The 24,358-nt window shown below is 44.7% G+C and overlaps 1 protein-coding gene across 1 annotated transcript in view; it reads right to left on the minus strand.

Annotated features, from left to right (window-relative positions):
• The window catches only part of RAB29 (RAB29, member RAS oncogene family), a 43,656-nt gene that overhangs the window by 12,835 nt on the left and 6,463 nt on the right, over window positions 1–24,358 (minus strand). The window contains exons 3-4 of the mRNA XM_073587230.1: window positions 23,353–23,534; window positions 5,094–5,215 (exon numbers count right to left, since the gene is read on the minus strand). Of these exons, the coding sequence (XP_073443331.1) occupies window positions 5,094–5,215; window positions 23,353–23,534 (304 nt within the window). The remainder of the gene's footprint in view (window positions 1–5,093; window positions 5,216–23,352; window positions 23,535–24,358) is intronic.

The following is a 24,358-nucleotide window of genomic DNA, read 5'->3' on the forward strand; positions in this document are numbered from 1 at the left end:
CTCCCACTCTCCCAGCCTGGCATGCATGGCTCCCACTCTCCCAGCCTGGCATGCATGGCTCCCACTCTCCCAGCCTGGCATGCATGGCTCCCACTCTCCCATCCTGGCATGCATGGCTCCCACTCTCCCATCCTGGCATGCATGGCTCCCACTCTCCCATCCTGGCATGCATGGCTCCCACTCTCCCATCCTGGCATGCATGGCTCCCACTCTCCCATCCTGGCATGCATGGCTCCCACTCTCCCATCCTGGCATGCATGGCTCCCACTCTCCCATCCTGGCATGCATGGCTCCCACTCTCCCATCCTGGCATGCATGGCTCCCACTCTCCCATCCTGGCATGCATGGCTCCCACTCTCCCATCCTGGCATGCATGGCTCCCACTCTCCCATCCTGGCATGCATGGCTCCCACTCTCCCATCCTGGCATGCATGGCTCCCACTCTCCCATCCTGGCATGCATGGCTCCCACTCTCCCATCCTGGCATGCATGGCTCCCACTCTCCCATCCTGGCATGCATGGCTCCCACTCTCCCATCCTGGCATGCATGGCTCCCACTCTCCCATCCTGGCATGCATGGCTCCCACTCTCCCATCCTGGCATGCATGGCTCCCACTCTCCCATCCTGGCATGCATGGCTCCCACTCTCCCATCCTGGCATGCATGGCTCCCACTCTCCCATCCTGGCATGCATGGCTCCCACTCTCCCATCCTGGCATGCATGGCTCCCACTCTCCCATCCTGGCATGCATGGCTCCCACTCTCCCATCCTGGCATGCATGGCTCCCACTCTCCCATCCTGGCATGCATGGCTCCCACTCTCCCATCCTGGCATGCATGGCTCCCACTCTCCCATCCTGGCATGCATGGCTCCCACTCTCCCATCCTGGCATGCATGGCTCCCACTCTCCCATCCTGGCATGCATGGCTCCCACTCTCCCATCCTGGCATGCATGGCTCCCACTCTCCCATCCTGGCATGCATGGCTCCCACTCTCCCATCCTGGCATGCATGGCTCCCACTCTCCCATCCTGGCATGCATGGCTCCCACTCTCCCATCCTGGCATGCATGGCTCCCACTCTCCCATCCTGGCATGCATGGCTCCCACTCTCCCATCCTGGCATGCATGGCTCCCACTCTCCCATCCTGGCATGCATGGCTCCCACTCTCCCATCCTGGCATGCATGGCTCCCACTCTCCCATCCTGGCATGCATGGCTCCCACTCTCCCATCCTGGCATGCATGGCTCCCACTCTCCCATCCTGGCATGCATGGCTCCCACTCTCCCATCCTGGCATGCATGGCTCCCACTCTCCCATCCTGGCATGCATGGCTCCCACTCTCCCATCCTGGCATGCATGGCTCCCACTCTCCCATCCTGGCATGCATGGCTCCCACTCTCCCATCCTTGTATGCATGGCTCCCACTCTCCCATCCTTGTATGCATGGCTCCCACTCTCCCATCCTTGTATGCATGGCTCCCACTCTCCCATCCTTGTATGCATGGCTCCCCCTCTCCCATCCTTGTATGCATGGCTCCCCCTGTCCCATCCTTGTATGCATGGCTCCCCCTGTCCCATCCTTGTATGCATGGCTCCCCCTGTCCCATCCTTGTATGCATGGCTCCCACTCTCCCATCCTTGTATGCATGGCTCCCCCTGTCCCATCCTTGTATGCATGGCTCCCCCTGTCCCATCCTTGTATGCATGGCTCCCCCTGTCCCATCCTTGTATGCATGGCTCCCCCTGTCCCATCCTTGTATGCATGGCTCCCCTGTCCCATCCTTGTATGCATGGCTCCCCTGTCCCATCCTTGTATGCATGGCTCCCCTAGCCCATCCTTGTATGCATGGCTCCCCTGGCCCATCCTTGTATGCAGGATGGGACAGTGGGAGCAGAGCCCACTGGGCTCCCCCATCATACTTTCCCTGACGCAGTCGCTGCACGTCCCTTCATCTCTATGCCGGCACGTCAGCTTCTTCCTGTGAGGAGCGGTCATGTGGTACCGCTCATTAAGATCATGAATATGGACGCCACGCCTATGGGAGAGGAGTGGCGTCCATATTCATGACCTTATTGAGCAGTACTACGAGAGAGCTCAGCACAGGATGAAGCTGCCACGCCGGGACAAGGATGCAGGGACGGAAGGTGAGTATCGATGACTTCTGGAAGCCGGCGGCTGCAGCTGTCACTACAATGCTACAGCCGCCGGCTCCCCGTGTGTCCAGCATTTGAGCCTGGCACCGCGGACCGGCAACAGAAGTGGGCTGCAGACCGGTGGTTAGTGGACCCCTGCTCTAGAGAATCCCATGTCTAGTGGCAGAAGGTGCCAAGAATAAGGCTTTACGCAGAAGGGGAAGGTATGTAAGGTGGCTGTAGGACACCTAGTATATGGGAGATAAACCTAGAGTAATGCTTTAGTACATAGTTAAAAATAGGGGGACCCCACTTTTTTTATGGTGGGGATCCTACTATTTTTGATAACCATCCAAGGTAAGCAGACTGCTGAGGTCTGGTAAGGTGACCTGGAGATAGGTCATGTTATCATGCCATCTCCAGGTCGCAGAAGCAGCTCAGCATTCAGAAAGACAAGGATGACAGCAGTGTGAACAGTTTTTTAAGTCTCTGCATCATTGGTATCCAATGATAATCATCCAGTATCAAAATATCCACTGGGGCACATCTTCCTACACGTGATGAGGGGTTAGAGCCTTCTGTTGAAGCAACAAATATGAACCTAGCACTCAACTTAAAGGTATTTGTAAGGCGGTTTATTGTAGTACACGAAAAAGACGTTTCGGTCAATGTGACCTTCTTCAGTTACGTGTGGTATATAGATTGTGTAGAGCTTATAGGCATCTATCAGAAAGGACGATGGTGCTTTAGGCATCTGATGGCCGGTGGACACCGCATCTGGAGGCACGTTTGCCCCTCTCCTATATACTGACAAGCTCATTACCTTAGAGAGATCATTCTTCTCAATGCCTAAAGCACCATCATCCTTTCTGATAGATGCCTGTAAGCGCTACACAATCTATATACCACACGTAACTGAAGAAGGTCACATTGACCGAAACGTCTTTCGTGTACTACACTAAACCGCCTTACAAATACCTTTAAGTTGAGTGCTAGGTTCATATTTGTTGCTTTAACGGTTTGGGAACCTAACCTTAGCACCATCTTGAGTTGTGCTCACGGTGTTCTTTCTATAAGAGCCTTCTGTTGGACACGCTCACAGATATTTTCCTTATTAATAGGGAGCTTAACAGCTGATACATGCTGCCCGTGGATCAGGAAGCATGAATTAGATGCTAACTGCATGTTTTCAGCCATATAAGTTTAACTCTGACACGCTGAGATATTTCAGAGAGAAACATGTTTTAATAGCCACCGGGGACTGAGCCACACAGAAGACTATTTGGATGCATACAGGGATAGACTCGTCACTCCTGAACAGTGGCTTGAGAAAAGCCTCTGGGGGACCTGTTCAACTAGCTGCAGCGTTTCAGAATTAACCATATATGGCTCAAGCATGCAGCCAGTGTCTGGTACATGCTGCCTGCTGATTGAGCAGAATTTGTCAGCTGTCACCTTCTCTTTAACGTTCTAGGACAGATTTCTGTGAATGAGACTGTGGTCATTTTGATGTACTATAATGATCATCTCCCTAGACGAACATGATAGGATAATAAAAGCTTGGAGTAACAGAAGAGTTTCTGAAGTCTGCAAGGAAATCAGCAGCAATATACAGTTTGTTGTAGGTCTACAGCCTTTGGACCTCTCTGCAGATAAGCGGTGTAAGGCCCCCGTCACACCCGCGATCCCAACAACGATATGACCTTGTCAGGATCACTGGTGTGTCGCTACATGATCGCTGGTGAGCTGCCAAACAGGCAGATCTCAGCAGTGATCAGGACAGGGACGACGCGAGTAACAAGCGCGCATGTCGCTTAGTTACCCGCTGTGTACCTTAGATACCAGCGTGCTGGTGCAGGGAGCTGGTATCCAAGGTAAACAGCAGGCTTCCAAGAGCCGCGTGGCGCTTAGAAACCAAGTGTTTACCTTGGTTACCAGCTCCCTGCACCAGCACGCTGGTATCTAAGGTACACAGTGGGTTTCTAAGCGCCGCGGTCGCTGATACCTATCACGTCCTAAAAAACTTGTGGCTCAGCAGCGATCTCGCTGTGTGTGACAGGGGCTTAAGATATACGCAACAAATCAAGTGTTTGTGAATATACTCTTAGGAGTCCAAATGATTAGAAGCCCATTATTCACTAGAATGAGGGAGCCACAGTGCTAGTAAAGAACGGCAGCCCATTATGACCAGCTACTGTAAAGCAACCTACAAATAACCTTAGATAGCCATCTCCTATACACAGGAGCGCTTGCTTTGCCAAACAATCATGTGTTCTCTATGAGAGAGCTGCTACCAGATGATATCTCTAGCAGCTTTCTCTAAAGGGCATGTCACACTAAGAGATATCGCTAGCAATATCGCTATAACTAGTGACGTTATAGCGATATTGCTAGCGATATCTCTGTGTCTGATACTTACCTACGACCGGCTCCCCCGCTGGTTATCGCTGATCGCGCGAGAACGTTCAGGACTGTTTCTCGTCGTCAGCTTCCTGTGGCGCTTCCTGCTGTGAGGACGAGCGACGCGTGGAGCCGGGCGGGAGGACGCAGGATCGCCTGGTGTGACAGGTAAGTAGCGATCCCCGTCCCCAGCGATGTCGCTAGTGAGATCTGCCTATGTGGCAGCTCACTAGCGACCACTTAGCGATGTACCAGCGATCCTGACCGCGTCATATCGCTGGTCGGGATCGCTGGTACATCGCTAAGTGTGACAGTACCTTTAGAGAACAAAAGAATTGGCAGATCGAAATAAGACCTACCAACCAGATCTTTCTATCCCAAGACATGATTTATCATTTTTGAGGCCCCCCAAACATATTAGACTATCGGCTGTCACGTTGATATTGGCAAGTTCGTCTGACTTCAGTCTATATGTCTGTGGTGGCTTTAACGGTGAAGCAGCTAAATACTATTCACCACACGCTTTAACAATCTGCATTGAAGAGTGGCTGGTTCACCTCATTGATTCATTGATGTTTTTATTTTCCTTGACCGAGGTTTCTGTCCATCCAATGAAATTATTTTCCTTACTGAATTTATCAATTTGCTCTTTAGTCACTGCCCATGGTGAAAGATCACACTGAAAAGACAGAAAAGTAAAAATTAATTATGTCAGTATTTCTAAAAGATCATAAAGGAACGGGTGTGGGGTGGTGGATTGGAAAGTTCTGGCCTATCTCCACAACAAATGCCATTTTATGTTTGTTTTTTTTTTAACAAATCGCAGTAAACAGTGCTAAAAAATAGAACTTACCGTAATTCCAATTCCAGTGCAATTAAAAAATGAATGACATCTTGAATTTCATCCAGCAATATTGTATACATTTCCTATGCATATCTGTAAACCATTCCTTAATCATGGATGATTAATTTTTAAATTGCACTGGAATAAATTTCTATTTTTTTCCTGGATCTCTGGCTGGAGGAGTTTTCTTTTGTATAGATAATGTAACACTCAAACTGCCAATACCACCTGCTCTGGCCAAAGTCACTAGTTCATAATATTACTAGTTTGTTGAGCCTGCACTGCCTGCATGCTAAACTTGTCAAAGACGATAGGCCATGCCACCCACAACGTCACCACTTAAAGCACACTGTTCTGAGAGTTGCTGGCAGACATGCAGGAGCTGTGCTTGACTGATCAGCTACATTTGGTTTAAAGGATAGATAAGAACTGTACAGTATGGCTACAGGACTATGTAATAGGGCAGGAGCAATATTAGCAACAATTAAATTAAGTTTCTTCACGTCACAGTTTACAATGTTTTATTCTGTCTAATTTATAGCACAGAAAACTGTTCAAATAACATATTTTGAAAATAGAATGGAAGTGCCATTTTCAAATTCCTTAAACTGAAAATTGAAAGAAAAAAAAAAAAAAAAAAAAAAAAAAGGGCTAATCAATAACATTTTAAAACGTATGACGAAAAAAAAATTGTTTTTGTCCTTTAACATTCACAACCCTAAGGCTTACAGGGGTTGTTCGCTTTCAATTAATTTTTCCTCCTAGTTAGTTTGATTAAAAAAAAAAAAAAAGTTATCACCTTCATCGTGTGAACTGAAGAGTCTGCCTCTTGCTGCGGCGCTGGCATCACATTGAAAGCTCAGCAGCCAATCAGTGATCACAGCAGCTCTAGCAGGTCGCTCCGGTGTAGACTCAATACTTTTATTCACTAATGTTTTAATTGGCAGATGTTCTAGTGAGGCACACGTCTATATGGGCAGAAACACAGTGCCCATTTATCCAATATTACCGTTACTACCTAAAGCTGGACCAAACATCTAATCGTCAGCTACAATTGAGGTCTCATTCTGACGCCATTTTTTTTTCTTTTTTAAAGTTAAAATTGTTTTTATTCTTATTGTTCATTGGACAGGGTGAATAGTTTGGGTGATTATGAAGACGACAATGACCGCATAATACAGTACAGACCAAAAGTTTGGACACACCTCATTCAAAAGAGTTTTCTTTATTTTCAAGACTATGAAAATTGTAGTTTCACTCTGAAGGCATCAAAACTATGAACTAACATGTGGAATTATATAATTAACAAAAAAAGTGTGAAACAACTGAAAATATGTCTTATATTTTAGGTTCTTCAAAGTAGCCACCTTTTGCTTTGATTACTGCTTTGCACACACTTGGCATTCTCTTGATGAGCTTCCAGAGGAAGTCACCGGAAATGTTTTTCACTTCACAGGTGTGCCCTGTCAGGTTTAATAAATGGGATTTCTTGCCTTATAAATGGGGTTGGGTCCATCAATTGTGTTGTGCAGAAGTCTGGTGGATACACAGCTGAAAGTCCTACTGAATAGACTGTTAGAATTTGTATTATGTCAACAAAAAAAGCAGCTAAGAAAAACGAGTGGCCATCATTACTTTAAGAAATGAAGGTCAGTTAGTCCGAAAAATTGGGAAAACTTTGAAAGTGTCCCCAAGTGCAGTGGCAAAAACCATCAAGCGCTACAAGGAAACTGCCTCACATGAGGACTGCCCTAGGAAAGGAAGACTGTTGTGAATTCGCTTTCTGGCCTACCTCTGGTTACTACTGAAGGTTGTGGAGCTGGTCAAATTGACAGAGGGGTTGCAAGTTCTCTTTCTGGGCTCCCTCTGGTGGTTACTGGAGGTAATGGAGCTAATCTGATTAACAGAGGCTTGCCACCTGATAATGAGGACGACGATTGGAGATCTGGGGTGTCAGTCTGGATTTAAGACAGCCGACTCCCTCTATCCCTCCTGGTGATTTTTTCCTGCCTCCTGAGGTCTTAGTTTCCAGATCAGTCCCTGCATGCTCAGCTAAGTGTTCTTTTGCTATTCTGTTCACATTTGATCTGGTTTTGTCTATTTCAGTTTTGTGTGGGTCAGCAAGCTCCGGCTGGGGCTGTGCTGAATCACCATCCATATGTTACTGCTTGTGCCAGTTTGTTTTTGTCCCTTATTAGATTGGCCTCTTTTTGCTCTGCTTTCAGAATATACCAGAGTGCTGATATAGTGTGCGAAGTCGTGCGACTTCAGTATTTTTGCATCAGACGTGTTGGACTTTTGCAGGGTTTTTTGTGTGATTGCAGACAGTGTCTTTCCTTTCCTGTCCTGTCTAGTTAGTGTGGGCCCCATCGTTTGCTCAGTCTATTTTCCTACCTGCGCTTGTGTTTTCATCTTGTCTCACCGACAATATATGTTTGGGGGCTATCTATTCCTTTGGGGTCTGCTCTGGGGCAGTTTAGATTTCCCCTTTCTTGCTTTAGGCTTAGTTAGCTCTCCGAGTGTGCCGAGGCGTCTAGGATCATCGTAGGCATGCTCCAAGGCTACTGCTAGTTGTGTGGCTAGGATCAGGGGTCTGCAATCCGCTTAGTTACCAACCTCTCTGGTTTTCTGTGGCTTAGCTTGGGTTTGCTCTCCTCCTCGGTGACCCAATCTTAACAGAAGACCATGAGTCACCTCTGCTGCGGAGGATAAGTTAATCCGAGTCACCGGCTTCAGAAATCGCAGGTTAACAGCAGCTCAGATTAGAGACCAGGTCAATGTCACACAGTTCTAGCAGCAGACACATCTCTACAACAACTGTGAAGAGGAGACTTTGTGCAGCAGGCCTTCATGGTAAAATAGCTGCTAGGAAACCACTGCTGAGGACAGGCAACAAGCAGCAGAGACTTGTTTGGGCTAAAGAACCCAAGGAATGGACATTAGACCAGTGGAAATCTGTGCTTTTGTCTGATGAGTCCAAATTTGAGATCTTTGGTTCCAACCTCGGTGTCTTTGTGCGACGCAGAAAAGGTGAACGGATGGATGCTACATGCCTGGTTCCCACCGTGAAGCATGGAGGAGGTGGTGTGAAGGGTGCTTTGCTGGTGACACTGTTGGGGATTTATTCAAAATTGAAGGCATTCTGAACCAGCATGGCTACCGCAGCATCTTGCAGCGGCATGCTATTCCATCCAATTTGCGTTTAGTTGGAGCATCATTTATTTTTCAACAGGACAATGACCCCAAACACACCTCCAGGCTGTGTAAGGGCTATTTGACCAAGAAGGAGAGTGATGGGGTGCTACGCCAGATGACCTGGCCTCCACAGTCACCAGACCTGAACCCAATCGAGATGATTTGGGGTGAGCTGGACTGCAGAGTGAAGGCAAAAGGGCCAACAAGTGCTAAGCATCTCTGGGAACTCCTTCAAGACTGTTGGAAGACCACTTCCGGTGACTACCTCTTGAAGCTCATCAAGAGAATGCCAAGAGTGTGCAAAGCAGTAATCAAAGCAAAAGGTGGCTACTTTGAAGAACCTAGAATATGACACGGTATTTTCAGTTGTGTCACACTTTTTTGTTAATTATATAATTCCACATGTGTTAATTTATAGTTTTGATGCCTTCAGATTGAATCTACAATTTTCATAGTCATGAAAATAAAGAAAACTCTTTGAATGAGAAGGTGTGTCCAAACTTTTGGTCTGTGCTGTATGTATAGTTTCTTTATATTGTATTACAACAGAATATGTTGAAACGTAAAACTAAGAGCCATATTTTTTTTTGTTACATTTTTTTTTGCCAATGTAGTCATGTGTGAACTGTATAAGTCTTGTATTCATGTGACTTGATTGTAACCTTCCCTCAAAACAATTAAGTAAAACACAAAGAAACAGCAATTCCAGCTTTGCTTTTACCATTTTACTTAGTCACACTGTGGGACATGAAAACTTAACAGTTTATTTAATATCTTTACTCATACAAATAAAACCCCATCACACTCCATCTAGTAGACCCTGTTGCCAGCAGGTCCTAATAAACTTCTGTAGCTGCCAGACTCTGAGGCCACTGCTAAGCCTCAGGTTACCAAGGTAACGATCAGCACACCACAATCGTTGATATAGAGGGAGCCCCTTTTGTACACCAGCTAAATGCATCAGTACCCATAGACTGTGGCATTTAAAGGGTTAAATTTCAGTAGGGTGTAAGCTGTATGCAACAGCAGGAATTCCCTACCACGCAGTGATTGTCTTCAGTAAGGGGCCCTCGAACTGTCCCTGGAACTGGGCTCCTAACTATCCCTGTCCCAGGGTTACTCAAAAGTTAGAGGCCCAAGTGTTATGAATGGGTCACTGAGGAGAAAAAAAACAAAACAAGCTAAGCCACAGAAAACCAGAGAAGTTGGTAACTATGCAGATTGCAGATCCCTGATCTTACCACACAACTAGCAGTAGCCGTGGAGCATGCCTACGATGGTCCTAGACACCTCGTCACGGCCGGAGGACTACATAAGCCTAAAGCAAGAAAAGGGAAAACTAACTGCCCCAGAGCAGACCCAAAAGGAATAGATAGCCCCCCACACATGTACTGACGGTGAAACAAGATGAAGGCACAAACACAGGCAGGAAAATAGGCTGAGCAAATGATGGGACCCAAACTAACTAGACAGGAAAGGAAAGGCAAGTCACTGTCTGCAACCTGCAAAAAACCCTACAAAAATCACGTCCAACACTTCTGATAGCAAAATTAACCCTGAAGTCACTAGACTTCTCCAACTATATCAGCACTCTGGAATATTCTGAGACAGCAAAAAGAGACCGAACTAGTAAGGGACAAAAAGCCAATTGGCAAAATACTGATAAATAAGAGTGGAAATTCAGCTCAGCCCCCAGCCAGGGCTGGCAGACCACACAAAAAAACTGAATAGACCAACAAAATCAAGTGTGAACATTAGCAGGAAAACTTAGCTTTAGATGACTGGAACAGAGCTGAAAACCAAGCGCTGACAAGCCAGAAGGAATCACCAGCAACTGAATAGGGCGTTGGCTGTCTTAAATCCAATCTGAGAATCCTGAGATCCAATCATCATCCTCACGTGGCAGATCTCCACAGATCAAACCAGCCGCACCACCTCCCGAACCAGAGAATGAACTCACAACACCCAAGTATCTGACCTTACTAGGCTCCTGTTAAACCCTGATCTGTTCCCTCCCCCACTCCATGAGACAAGGGGCAGAAATGTTAAAGTAAACAAGACACAAAACAAGGATAACAGAAAGAAACAAAAAGGTAGAGAGGTATATAGGGAAGGGTAGGAATATACCAGCCAAATTGGAATAGGAAAATGAGGAAAGACACACAAAACAGCATGCAGCAACTCTTAAATTCAGCACAGAGTCTCCAAGGAGCTAGGAAGCAAAGCTATCACTGGCAAGGCAGAGAAAGTCTGGCCAGGTTTTATAGGGAGAGGTAATGACCAGATCAGAAGCAGTTGAAATAAAGCTGAAAGTTTCTGAGCAGCAAAGAAAGTGTCATTAAACTCATCAGCACCAAAGGAAACAAAATCCATTTAATATGAGACACAAACACACAGGCTAAATGGAAAATCTGCGATTCACAATACGTAGTGATCTTCTAACCCCAGCTCTCCCAGAGGACGCGACACTAGTGACATCCACTCCTTCACATGTGGGCTCAACTACTGAGCCCGCATGAAGGAACTGCTGTAAACATATGACTTTGCATTAAATCCCACATGGGAACAAAGTAGTACATCCCCAATATTACCAGTGAAACACTAATTTCTTCCAAGAAACATTTATTTTTTTTCTTTCGATATAGCCATTTATGGTACGAGTTTTTGGTTTTGAAATTAGACCACTGATTTCGCCATATCATGTACTGAAAGTAAAGAAGAAAGATTCCAAGGGAAGAAAAAAATGTTTTTTACAGCATTCATGAGCTATAAAAATTACCTCACAACATGACTTGTCAAGTCAGTACATCCACAATCCACGGTACTACCACACTTAAAGGGATTTCCCACTACAATGACAATCTCCTTTTCAATTCGTTCACACACGTGTATAACTCAGAAAAGTGAAAACCGATAACGTATCCATAAAAATCAGACGCCATATGGACCATCAGTGTGGATTCCGATTTTTAGAGATACATTATAATTCTGTAATTGTAGAAGAGAAATTAGGGGTCTCAATTTGTTTAGGTGGTAATAGTTGGGGTTCAGTTCTTGGGAATTTTCAATAAAATGAAGGAATCTCATTACGGCTTCATAATGGGCTCAGAAGATGACAGCTGCAAATACAGGGGAATACTGTGGACAGATTGTTGCCCAGTATGAGCGGAGGGCTTTTTTTTTTTTAAATTTCAGGAGATCCAGGAACGGTAATGAAAGGCAGTGGGTTTTTGGGAGATACATTGTCATCCATATACAGTCATATGTAAAAGTTTGGGCACCCCTATTACTGTTAACCTTTTTTCTTTATAACAATTTTGGTTTTTGCAACAGCTATTTCAGTTTCATATATCTAATAACTGATGGACTCAGTTATATTTCTGGATTCAAATGAGGTTTATTGTACTAACAGAAAATGTGCAATCTGCATTTAAACAAAATTTGACCAGTGCAAAAGTATGGGCACCCTTATCATTTTCTTGATTTGAACACTCCTAACTACTTTTTACTGACTTCCTGAAGCACTAAATTGGTTTTGTAACCTCATTGAGCTTTGAACTTCATAGCCAGGTGTATCAAATCATGAGAAAAGGTATTTAAGGTGGCCACTTGCAAGTAGTTCTCCTATTTGATTCTCCTATGAAGAGTGGCATCATGGGCTCCTCAAAACAACTCTCAAATGATCTGAAAACAAAGATTATTCAACATAGCTTTTCAGGGGAAGGATACAAAAAGTTGTCTCAGAGATTTAACCTGTCAGTTTCCACTGTGAGGAACATAGTAAGGAAATGGAAGAACACAGGTAGAGTTCTTGTTAAGCCCAGAAGTGGCAGGCCAAGAAAAATATCAGAAAGGCAGAGAAGAAGAATGGTGAGAACAGTCAAGGACAATCCACAGACCACCTCCAAAGACCTGCAGCATCATCTTGCTGCAGATGGTGTCACTGTGCATCGGTCAACAATACAGCGCACTTTGCACAAGGAGAAGCTGTATGGGAGAGTGATGCGAAAGAAGCCGTTTCTGCAAGCACGCCACAAACAGTCGCCTGAGGTATGCAAAAGCACATTTGGACAAGCCAGTTACATTTTGGAATAAGGTCCTGTGGACTGACGAAACAAAGATTGAGTTGTTTGGTCATACAAAAAGGCGTTATGCATGGAGGCTAAAAAACACAGCATTCCAAGAAAAACACTTGCTACCCACAGTAAAATTTGGTGGAGGTTCCATCATGCTTTGGGGCTGTGTGGCCAGTGCCGGCACCGGGAATCTTGTTATAGTTGAGGGTCGCATGGATTCAACTCAGTATCAGCAGATTCTTGACAATAATGTGCAAGAAACAGTGACGAAGTTGAAGTTACGCAGGGGATGGATATTTCAGCAAGACAATGATCCAAAACCCCGCTCCAAATCTACTCAGGCATTCATGCAGAGGAACAATTACAATGTTCTGGAATGGCCATCCCAGTCCCCAGACCTGAATATCATTGAACATCTGTGGGATGATTTGAAGCAGGCTGTCCATGCTCGGCGTCCATCAAACTTAACTGAAATTGTTTTGTAAACAGGAATGGTCACAAATACCTTCATCCAGGATCTCATTAATAGCTACAGGAAGCGACTGGAGGCTGTTATTTTTGCAAAAGGAGGATCTACGAAATATTAATGTCACTTTTATGTTGAGGTGCCCATACTTTTGCACCGGTCAAATTTTGTTAAAATGCAGATTGCACATTTTCTGTTAGTACAATAAACCTCATTTGAATCCAGAAATATAACTGAGTCCATCAGTTATTAGATATATGAAACTGAAATAGCTATTGCAAAAAACAAAATTGTTATAAAGAAAAAAGGTTAACATTAATAGGGGTGCCCAAACTTTAACATATGACTGTAAATTGGTTTGGTGGTCAATCAATTGTAAAACTTCTGAGGTAACAAGTTTTGGGGGAAAAAAAAAAAAAAAAAAAAAAAGAGTGAAAGGGGGTAAAATTGGTGACATTAATTTTATTCTTGGGGCTGCTAAAAAAGGGGGGGGGGGAAATTTGAGGGGGAAAATGATTTAATGATTTCTTGTCATACCACAGCCATAGAGGGACTGCAGCCATTGGTCCTGCCTCTGAAGCTTCAGCAATGATGACTGACTCGGACTGACTTTCCTGCGGGCTGTGGGCTCATATAGAGGAAGAGTCGTCACTCTCTTGAAATTGCTCTACTTCAGAGGCAGATTCAGTTTCACTACTGGAGCCAAGCAGGCTGTACGCTTGCTCCGCACTGAATTTTCTGCGGGCCATTGCTTTATTTGTCTGCCGAACAAAAAAACGAAACCTAATAACATTACTAGCCCTAAACCTAATCTAACATTTGTATTTTTTTTTTTTTCCCACTTTGGAAAGACTGCTTAGCTCTAACCCTAGTAAACCTAACCCTACCCCCCCATAACCCCGCCTACAAAAAAAATTAAAGAAAAAAAAATGGAATCAGACAAGGGGATGACACAGAAGTAGGGAGGGGGTGATCAGTAAGATTTAGAGGGATTTACAGACACTGAGGTAGAAATTTGATTTTTTTTCCAGTTTCTATTCACCGACAGGGGAGCACTCAAACATAGTCTCGCTCTCTTCTCTCCCAGAACTACAACAAAAGGGACACAGACTCCACAGCCTTGTCCGACACTACTGCTGGTCATTCAATCCAGTCCCCCCCACTGTATACCAAACTTTGCAATGGCCCCCTTTTGATGTACGGTATATCTTTTTTCCTCTCACAATGGTGGTGTTTAAGCAGCTCACAATCTCTTCAACTGACGAAATAGTTCATGACAACTAGGGTTTAGCTATGGTCTTTCTGGTATGATAGAGTATTTTAGCTATAGCCAGTTGTAATGGGGATGAATTACCAATTTCTCGTACCTATCCCAACATACACACTTTAAGGCTAAGAGACATTTGAGTTTTAACCCTTCACCCCCCCCAAGGGTGGTTTGCACGTTCATGACCGAGCCAATTTTTACAATTCTGACCACTGTCCCTTTATGAGGTTATAATTCTGGAACTCTTCAACGGATCTAGGCGATTCTGAGACTGTTTTCTCGTGACATATTGTACTTCACGTTAGTGGTAAAATTTTTTCGCTATAACTTTAAACGGAGAAATATGTGACACAAAATAGTTACTAAACAACATTTCCCACATGTCTACTTTACATCAGCACAGTTTGGGAAACTTTTTTTGCTAGGAAGTTATAAGGGTTAAAAGTTGACCAGCGATTTCTCATTTTTACAACAAAACCATTTTTTTTTAGGGACCACCTTACATTTGAAGTCATTTTGAGGGGTCTATATGGCAGAAAATACCCAAAAGTGACATCATTCTAAAATCTGCACCCCTGAAGCTACTCAAAATTACATTCAAGAAGATTATTAAACCTTCAGGTGCTTCACAGGAGCAGAAGCAACGTGGAAGGAAAAACATTAACATTTAGTCACAAAAATGATATTTTAGCAACAATTTTTTTATTTTCCCAAGGGTAACAAGAGAAATTGGACCCCAAAAGTTGTTGTCCAATTTGGACCGAGTACGCTGATACCAAATATGTGTGTGTGGGGGGGGGGGGGAAACCACTGTTTGGGCACATGGCAGGGCTCAGAAGGGAAGGAGCCCCGTTTGACTTCTTCAACCTAAAATTGGCTGGAATTGAGATCGGACGCCATGTCGCATTTGATGAGCGTCTGCTGTGCCTAAACAGTGGAAACCCCCCACAAGTGACCCCATTTTGGAAACTAGACCCCCTAAGGAACTTATCTAGATGTGTGGTGAATGAGCACTTTGAACCCCGAAGTGTTTTACTAAAGAACTAAAGATTATAATGCCCAGGCGTGAAAATATAAAATCCTGTTTTGTTCCCACATAAATGATCATTTAGTCCCCAATTTTTAATTTTTCCAAGAGTAACAGGAAAAATTGGACCCCAAAAGTCATTGTCCAATTTGTCCTGAGTACTCTGGTACCCCACATGTGGGGAAAAGACCATTTAGGCACACGTCGGGGCTCGAAAGGGAAGTAGTATCGTTTTGGAATGCAGACTTTTATGGTCTGCTGGCGTCATGTTCCGTATGTAGAGCCCCTGATGTGCCTAAACAGGAAAAAAAAAAAAAAACATGTGTGACATCATTTTGGATACTAGACCGCCAAAGAACAAATCTAGATGTGCCCCCAACTAATCTAATGTAAATTAGTAGTGCATGGAGGTGTGGTACAATTTGAAGCAATCCTTCATACACAGGCCAGGTTTTTCGAGGCAGGTGTAGCATTGATAAGTGGTGTCCCTGCGTATTCCTTTTTTGTAACACACTCGACACCTTTTCTGCGACTTACCTTTTCTTGGGGTTGGCGGGACCACCCCCGGAAAATGCTGACCTGGTACAATACGAGCACCTTCAGTTCCAGAAGTACTGGGGCCCGCTCCTTCCTGAGCGCCAAACATCAGGGCCTTAACCACTACCTCCTGGAACTGAAGGTTCGACGTATCGCTGGGGCATGCACATTGTGACAGCAGGAATGCGTTGAGCATTGCCATTTCGACGATGTGCACAGCCAGCTTTTTATACCACACCTTGGCCTTCCTCAATGCATTGTACGGTTGGAGGAGTTGATCGGAGAGATCAACGCCCCCATGTTTTTGTTGTACCCCACTACACATCGGTTTGCGGACCTGTGTAGAGGTACCCCGTACAGTGCAGAGGGTACTGCCATCACCGTGTATGGTGGTCAAGAGATGGACATCTCTCGTCCTTGACCACCAGCAGGTGGTCGCTACATTGGGCTCTGCTCTCACCTTTTCGGAGCATCTGCCCAAGTAGCGTCTTCGGGAAGCCTCTCTGATTTTTGCGGTACGTCGCTCAGAGAGGGATGCTGGTATAAAAGTTATCAGTGTAGAGGTGATAACCTTTATCCAGCAGTGGGTGCACCAAATCCCACACAATTTTCCCACTCACTCCCAGGAAAGGAGGACACTCAGGGGGTTCAATCCGGGTGTCCTTCCCTTCGTAAACTCTAAACCTGTGGATGTACCCAGAGGTATTCTCACACAGCTTATAGAGTTTGATTCCGTACCTGGCCCTCTTACTGGGCAGGTATTGACGGAATCGCAGCCTTCCCTTGAAGTGAACCAAGGACTCATCCACGCAGATGTCCCTTTGGGGCACGTACACTTCAGCAAACTTTTTGTTGAAGAAATGTTTGATGACCGGCCGAACTTTGAAAAGATGGTCAAAGTTGGGGTCATCTCGTGCGGGACACTGTGCATTATCAGTATAATGCAGAAACTTGTGGATGGCTTCAAAACGCGTCCGGACCATTCGGAACACTGGAGTGTTGTATAAAATATCAACACTCCAATATTGCCGAATTTCCAGCTTCTTCAGTATCCCCATATGGAGGCCCAGGTCCCAAAACTGCGTCATTTCAACTGCGTCTACAGGAGACCAGTTTGAAAGTGATGAACGCGGGTTTTGCTCCAAAAATTGACGAGCGTACAAATTAGTTTGCCATGAGGTTAACAAAATCCTGAGAAAAAGACTTTGAAAAAGTCAATTTCTGTGTGTCAAACTTGATTCCTGATTCTGCCACAAAATCAGGAATCGGTGGCTCGTAATTTTCAGGGGGCGAGGTCCATACGGGGAGCACTGGGTCAGCTGCGGGTATGGTGGGCGCTGCCTCATCTTCTGTCCTGGAGCATCTGCGTGGCGGTTCCGCAGGACCCGAGGAGGAAGATGAGGAGGGGGAAGAGGATGAAGAATCCGAAAAATAAAGAAAAGTGGGATCGCCATCCTCGCTATCAGTGTCGGAGGCAAGTATAGCATATGCCTCCTCCATTGAATAGTGCTGTTGGGATGAATTTGATGACATTTTTGTTTAAATATGGTGCTTAGGTGTACACTTTATTGAAAACTGTATGTGTAGGAGGGGGGGTGAAGATAGATTGGGCAGGAGATCAGGAACACTTACGGTTGGCGGTTTTTTTCTGCAGGGATTGTGATGCTACAAGTTGTGGCACCACAATACCCAGCACAGGAGCTTTTGCTGCGTCTGACCTCTCTGCAGGAATCCTCAGCTAGAGTGAGGATCCCTGCAGACAGGTCAGAGGCAAGTCACATCGCTGCTGTGACCTGTCATTGGTGGAATCGAATGATTACATCGATCCACCAATCCCTGATCTGCCTGGTGACTATGGCAACTGCCTAAGATCGGAGCTCACAGCTCCGATTCCTAGGCAGGTCATGCCCAGGTCACCAGCAGGGCACAGAGCGGTCACATCGTGACCGCAGCTGTGCCCTGTGGTTGGCGCCATCGCCAATCTAATCGATCGCGCCAGTCAACTCCTGCAGGCCCTGCACCATTCTCCAGCCTAGGATCGGTGCTAATATAGCACCGATCCGGGCCGGTACTGGCAGGGCACAGCGGCGATATAGCGCCGCTGTGCGCTGCGATTGGCGCGATCGATTAGATCAGCGATCGCGCCAATCCAGGGGCTTTTTGCCAGTGCCTGGCATTGCCAGGCACCGGCTCTAGGATCGAGTACATCGGTACTCCGATCCTAGGACATCATTGTTTCAGCCAAGCTGATTGGCAGAAACAACGAGAAACGCTGCGATTGGCTGTTCAGAATTGAACAGCCAATCACAGCGCTCTGGATGCCGGGGAGGGTGGGCTCGCAGCCCGGGAGGCCGTCGCCATCTTCTGTAAGGTGAGATAGCGTCGGAATTTTAATGCGATCACCGCGGTATCGCATTAAAGGGCCCGACGTACTATCCCGTCCACGGTCATATGGGCCCGGGTACCTTGGACGGGATAGTACGTCGGATGTCAGAAAGGGGTTAAAGACCTCAAAAATTAAAGTAAAAAACAACAAATATATCAATCTACCCACATCCTCCTACAACCCAACCAAGTGTGAGCAGGACTAGAACATATGGACCACGTCTGAACCATCTTCCCTACAACATAGGCAACAATCCTCTTTCCTATCCTGTATAGTACTTTTGGAGTTCTATATACTCTGAGCTGTAATTATCAATACTTGCTCCCTGTACCACTTCCAAAGTCCAGCCAAATGAGTATTGAAATTGAGAGGCTAATAAATAACCTCAAGTATGCAGTGAGGCCAATCTCTCCACCTCCAAAATTTTTAGACAGCTGTAGCTTCTACAACTTTATTCTAAGTATATCCATTTTCCCTAAAAATTTTATGTATCTTCCTAAGCCAATATTTGGGAATCCAGACTGGAGAATTATGCAGTTTGTATAGAATGCCAGGCATAAGGCATATTTTTTTTTTTTTTTTATAAGATTTGTTCTTCCCAAAGCTGAGAGCAGAAATTTCCCCCATGCTTCAACTTTATTTCTGGGCCTAATCACCATTAGATTCAAATTTTAAGGGGCTATAATCTTTTGTCTGGTAATATATATGCAAAGAAATTTAAATTTTGAGATTACTCATACCAAAAAAACTACTTAGTCCTGAGATGTCTATCGTCCAAGGGAAGCAGTGCAGACTTTGACCAATTTATGGTCAATCCCGAGAAGGCCCCAAAATCTCTCTACAGTTTTCATTAGAATTGGAAGCAAAATATTTATATTAACTAATAGTATGATCGTCTGCATATAGAGCAATATTTTCTTCTCGATTCCCACATTTAACCCCTTAACGACCGCCGATACGCCTTTTAACGGCGGTAATTAAGGGTACTTAAACCACAGTATGAAGTAAATAGCGCCCCCCAGTGTCGGATTTTCTCCGGGCTCTCGGCTGCAGGGGGTAGCAGAGACCCCAGAGAACATGAATCGGGTCGGTTTTTACCGACCCCGCTTTCGCGATCGCCGTTATTAACCCTATAACGGCAACCGCAAAAAAAAAAAAAAAAAAAAAGCCGCGATTTTGCATTTAAATTCTTTCTTCTGATGTGATCGCACATCAAAGAGAGAAATAGGTCCCCGATTCCCCCCCCCCCCCCCCGGTACCTCTCCGTGCTCCAGGGTCCCCTCCCGGTGGTCCTGCGTCCCGCCGGTATCCTCCGGTGGGCGCCGCCATCTTGGATCCGGAGAAAAAGGCAGGCGCAGTGCGCCCGCCGGGAATCTGCAGGCTCCGGCTGGCAGATTCCATTCATTCATTTTGATTACTATGATAAACTATCATAGTGATCAAAATAAAAAAATAGTAAATAACCCCCCCGTTTATCACCCCCTTAGGCAGGCAAACATAATAAAATAAAGAAAATATTTTTTTTTTTTCATTTTTCCATTAGGGTTAGGGCGAATTAGGGTTAGAATTAGGGTTGGTCAAAACATTCCTGGATCCACACAAGGATCTTAAAGTGTTTCCTGACCTCTCCAAGGAGACTCTGGGCCTACACCGATCATTCAAAAGCATAACATCAGCACTGAAGGAGAAAGGCATCCTTTACAAATGGGGATTCCCCGTGAAGCTGCTGGTTTTCTACAGAGGGAGGACAATACCTCTGTTCTCAATGGAAGAAGGAACAGACTTCCTCAGGTCTATTAAAGAAGCTCAATCTAACCATGGCAAATGACTTAGGCCTACGCCATGGAAGATTACCTTGTTTTAACAGGCAGCTTTGGCCTGATTAACCTCGTATTGGAGGTTTTCTCTTTTTTCCCGTCCACATTCTGGACCCCATTGTAAGGAGGTAGTTTCGTAATTGAACTACTTGAACAATTTCTTTATTGCATTAACCCTTTCGTTGCAGCTAAATTCAAAGTTGACGACAAGTTAACTAAAGGTTTGGTAGTCAGCAAAGTTCTAAAAGTTTTGGTGTTGCTATATCAACCTTCTCCTTGAGCATCCAGCGTAACTCCGCTGCAGACTAACCTTAGTAAGTCACACCGCATTGTAACCATGAGCTTAAAGTGGCATCGTACAATGTCAGGGGCTTGAATAGTCCAAGAAAGAGGCATATCCTCTGGAAGGAACTCAGATTCTCGTGTAGACATTGCCTGTATCCAGGAATCAAAATTCCTACACGAGAATCACCCTTACTTTAATCATCATAAATATCTGCATATTTTCGAGTCCTGTAACTCGAAAAAGAAAGCTGGAGTATTGACAATGATTGGGAGTTCTATCCCCTTCGAAGCCTTGGAGGAACACAAGGACGAGGGGGGTAGATTCCATATCTTGGTGTGCAGACTGAATGATCAGGTATGTACACTGGTCAAGATCTATGCTCCTAACCGAGATCAAGTGTCATTCCTCAACAAAGTCATGAAAAAGGTGTCTATTGTGAAAAGAGGTGATTTATTCCTTTTAGGTGACTTCAACATCACTCCCAACAATATTATGGATTCTTCTTCAAGCTCAAGACCTAATCACGATAACCTCAATGCATGGTTAGATAAAAAATGAGTTACTGGATGCTTTCAGGTGTTTAAATTCCACATCGAGGGAATATTCACATTTCTCTGAGGTGCATCAATCCACATCCAGGATTGATTTCATTGTTACAAATGTATTTTCTCTCACTAGATTTAAGGAAATCTCCATTGGAAACAGAACCATTTCTGACCACGCTCCGGTTTTTGGCAAACTTTTATTGGGTCTTCCCTTGAAGAATGCCAAACTCTGGAAGTGTAGTGCAAACATTTTACATAATCCAATCCACAAGACTGTCATCCAGGAAGCTTTAGATAACTTCTTTAGAGAGAATAGAGCTGAAGTGACAAACCCGTTCACTAATTGGTGTGCTCACAAGGCAGTTGTGAGAGGCGTCATTATTAGCATTACGTCTAAATTAAAGAAAGAGAATAGAGAAAAAATTAACGCCACTCTATCAATCCGTAAACTTGAAAGTACCATTGTGAACCTTGCCTCACCATCTCCCACCCTAAAATTAGAACTTGCTAAACTAAGACAAGAACTCAGGACTCAGCTGAATTCCCCCTATGAAGCAATAGTAAAATCTTCTAAGTATAACTATTACACATCTCTCAATAAACCCACGAGGTACATGGCCAACCGAATCAAAAACAAAAGAATTCATAATAAAAATTAATAGAACTCGATTAATGAATGAATGTGTCTATGCAGATGTCAGCGTGTTTTCACGGACCATGTGTCCATGTGCAAAACGCGCTGACATGTCCGTTTTTGTGCAGCAGCATGGATCACACGGACCCATACAAGTCAATGGGTCCGTGTAAACACGTACCACACACGGATGCAGTCCGTGCGAGATCCGTGTGCGTTTTTAAGAGTCAAAGGGTTAACATTGAAAATAATTTTTCAAAAACACAGACACGGACAGCATACGGATGGTACACACGGACATACGGATAGCACATGGATGTCACACGGATGGCATACGTATGCACACGGACAGCTCCGGTACCGGAATTATCTGGACGTGTGAAACTGCCCTAAAAGACGCTTTTTATTGTAAAAATAGTTTTTGCATCACCACATTTTGAGCGCTATAATTTTTCCGTATTTTGACCCACCGAGTCATGTGAGGTCTTATTTTTTGCGGGACGAGTTGACATTTTTATTGGTACCATTTTCGGGCACGTGACATTTTTTGATCGCTTTTTATTCCGATTTTTGGGATGCAGAATGAACAAAAAAAACAGCATTTCATGAATTTCTTTTTTTTTTTGGGGGGGGGGGGGGGGGGGGGGAAGGACGGTTACACCATTCCGCTTGTGGTAAAATTGATAAAGCGGTTGCATTTTACGGGTCAGTACGATTGCAGCGATACCTCATTTATATCTTTATGTTTTGGCGCTTTTATACAATAAAAACAATTTTATATAAAAAATTAATTTTTGCATCGCTTTATTCTGCGAGCTATAACTTTTATATTTTTTTGCTGATGACGCTGTATGGCAGCTTGTTTTTTGCAGGACAAGATGCAGTTTTCAGCGGTACCATGGTTATTTATATACGTCTTTTTGATTGCGCGTTATTGAACTTTTTGTTCGCTGGTGTGATGATAAAGCTTTTTTTGTTTGTTTTTTATTTTTTAAAGGGTTCGCTAAAGGGGTTAACTAGTGGCACAGCTTTATAGGGTGGGTCATTACAGACGCGGCGATACTAAACGTGTACTTTTATTGTTTTGTTTATTTACAAAAAAAAGAATTAGGGAATTTTTTTTATTTGGGAATTTAGTAATTATTTTTACACTTTTTTTTTTACTTTATTATATTGTCCCAGTGTGGGACAATACAATAAAGTGTCAGATCGTTGATCTGACACTGTGCAGTGTCAGATAAGCGATCTGACAGGCACTGCTGCAGGCTCTCAGCGCCTGCTCTCAGCAGGCACTGAGAAAGCCGCCTCCCTGCAGGACCCCGAAGGCCCCCGCAGCGATCTTGGATCCGGGGGCCTGCAGGGAGGAGGACCTCGGAACAGCGCAATCACATCGCGCTGTTCCGAGGGTCTCAGGGAAGCACGCAGGGAGCTCCCTCCCTGCATGCTTCTTCCCCGTGCCCCCGGTACACTGCGATCATGTTTGATCACAGTGTGCCTGGGGTTAGGGTGCCGGTCCGTGACCGCCCCGGCACATAGTGCCGGGTGTCAGCTATGATAATCAGCTGACACCCGGCCGCGATCAGCGGCGCTCCCCCCGTGAGCGCCGCTGATCATGGTGGCGTACTATCCCGCCCCGGTCACATGGGCCCGGGTACCGTGTACAGGATAGTATGTCACGTCAGAAAGGGGTTAAATTTGCCAAAGATTACAATTAGTGAATTACTACATAAATTTACCTTGTTTGCCAGAAGTATGCATGGCACAGGATCACCATTTGATAGAGTAACCTTATTGTCCAGATCACTTTTCCACATTTGACAACTTCGGAAAGAGTCAGCACTGGTGAGGTCAAACATGATTATACAACCAGAAGCCTGTTTATAGTAAAGTCTGGTCATAGACGTAAATCGCTCCTGACCTGTTGACAAGAAAAGAAATAGAATATATTTGTACTAATGGGTGACCTGGATGGTTTTAGTGATTGGGTGCAACTGGTTTATAAAAAACACCACGAGAGATTTGCTCATCATTCTTGTTAGTAGACATACACAAATTATATAATCACAGCCTAATGTAAATGGTAATATGCAATGATAATATTAGTATTCAAAAACAGGAAATATATAAGCCTGATTATGCAGCTAATAGAAGCATGTACAGTTATCCACATTCACCACCAAACCCTTTGTTTTCTGAAGGCAAAGGGTGGTCACACTAAATATTAATTTGAATTAGATTTTCAATTGCATTAGTTCACAAAATGCAAAGCGAGTGAACAACCTATTAAACATTTATTTTTTTTACGTTACAGCATTTTTTTCCCCTCGAACCCTCCTAAAACTTTTATATGGTAGTGCATAGTGACTCCAATTCTGGCTTTAGTTTATAAATTACAATGATCTATTGCACTCATCAGTACTATATGGACCTCTCCATAATGTGGTCCATTGGATCCATTGTGGTTTCTGCCCAGTAAGCTTGGAGCATCTGTGGGCAGTGTGAATAAATAGGACATATAACATACTGCAAGACAGGGGTCCCAAATATGTAGCTCACAGGCCCAAGATGTGTGGCTCACAGCTATCTGCCAGTGTGGGTCATTAGCATCTGGTATAGTAACTAACCCTAAACAGAATGTCTCCAGTTAGTGACTTCTATGTGTAGCCCTCAGTGGTTAGCACTGCAGCACTGGGTTCAAATCCCACCAAGGAAAACATCTGCAAGGAGTTTGTATGTTCTCCC

Source organism: Dendrobates tinctorius, unplaced genomic scaffold, assembly GCF_039654945.1.
Source record: "Dendrobates tinctorius isolate UK_male_01 unplaced genomic scaffold, ASM3965494v1 ptg000098l, whole genome shotgun sequence".
Taxonomy (NCBI): Eukaryota; Metazoa; Chordata; class Amphibia; order Anura; family Dendrobatidae; genus Dendrobates; species Dendrobates tinctorius.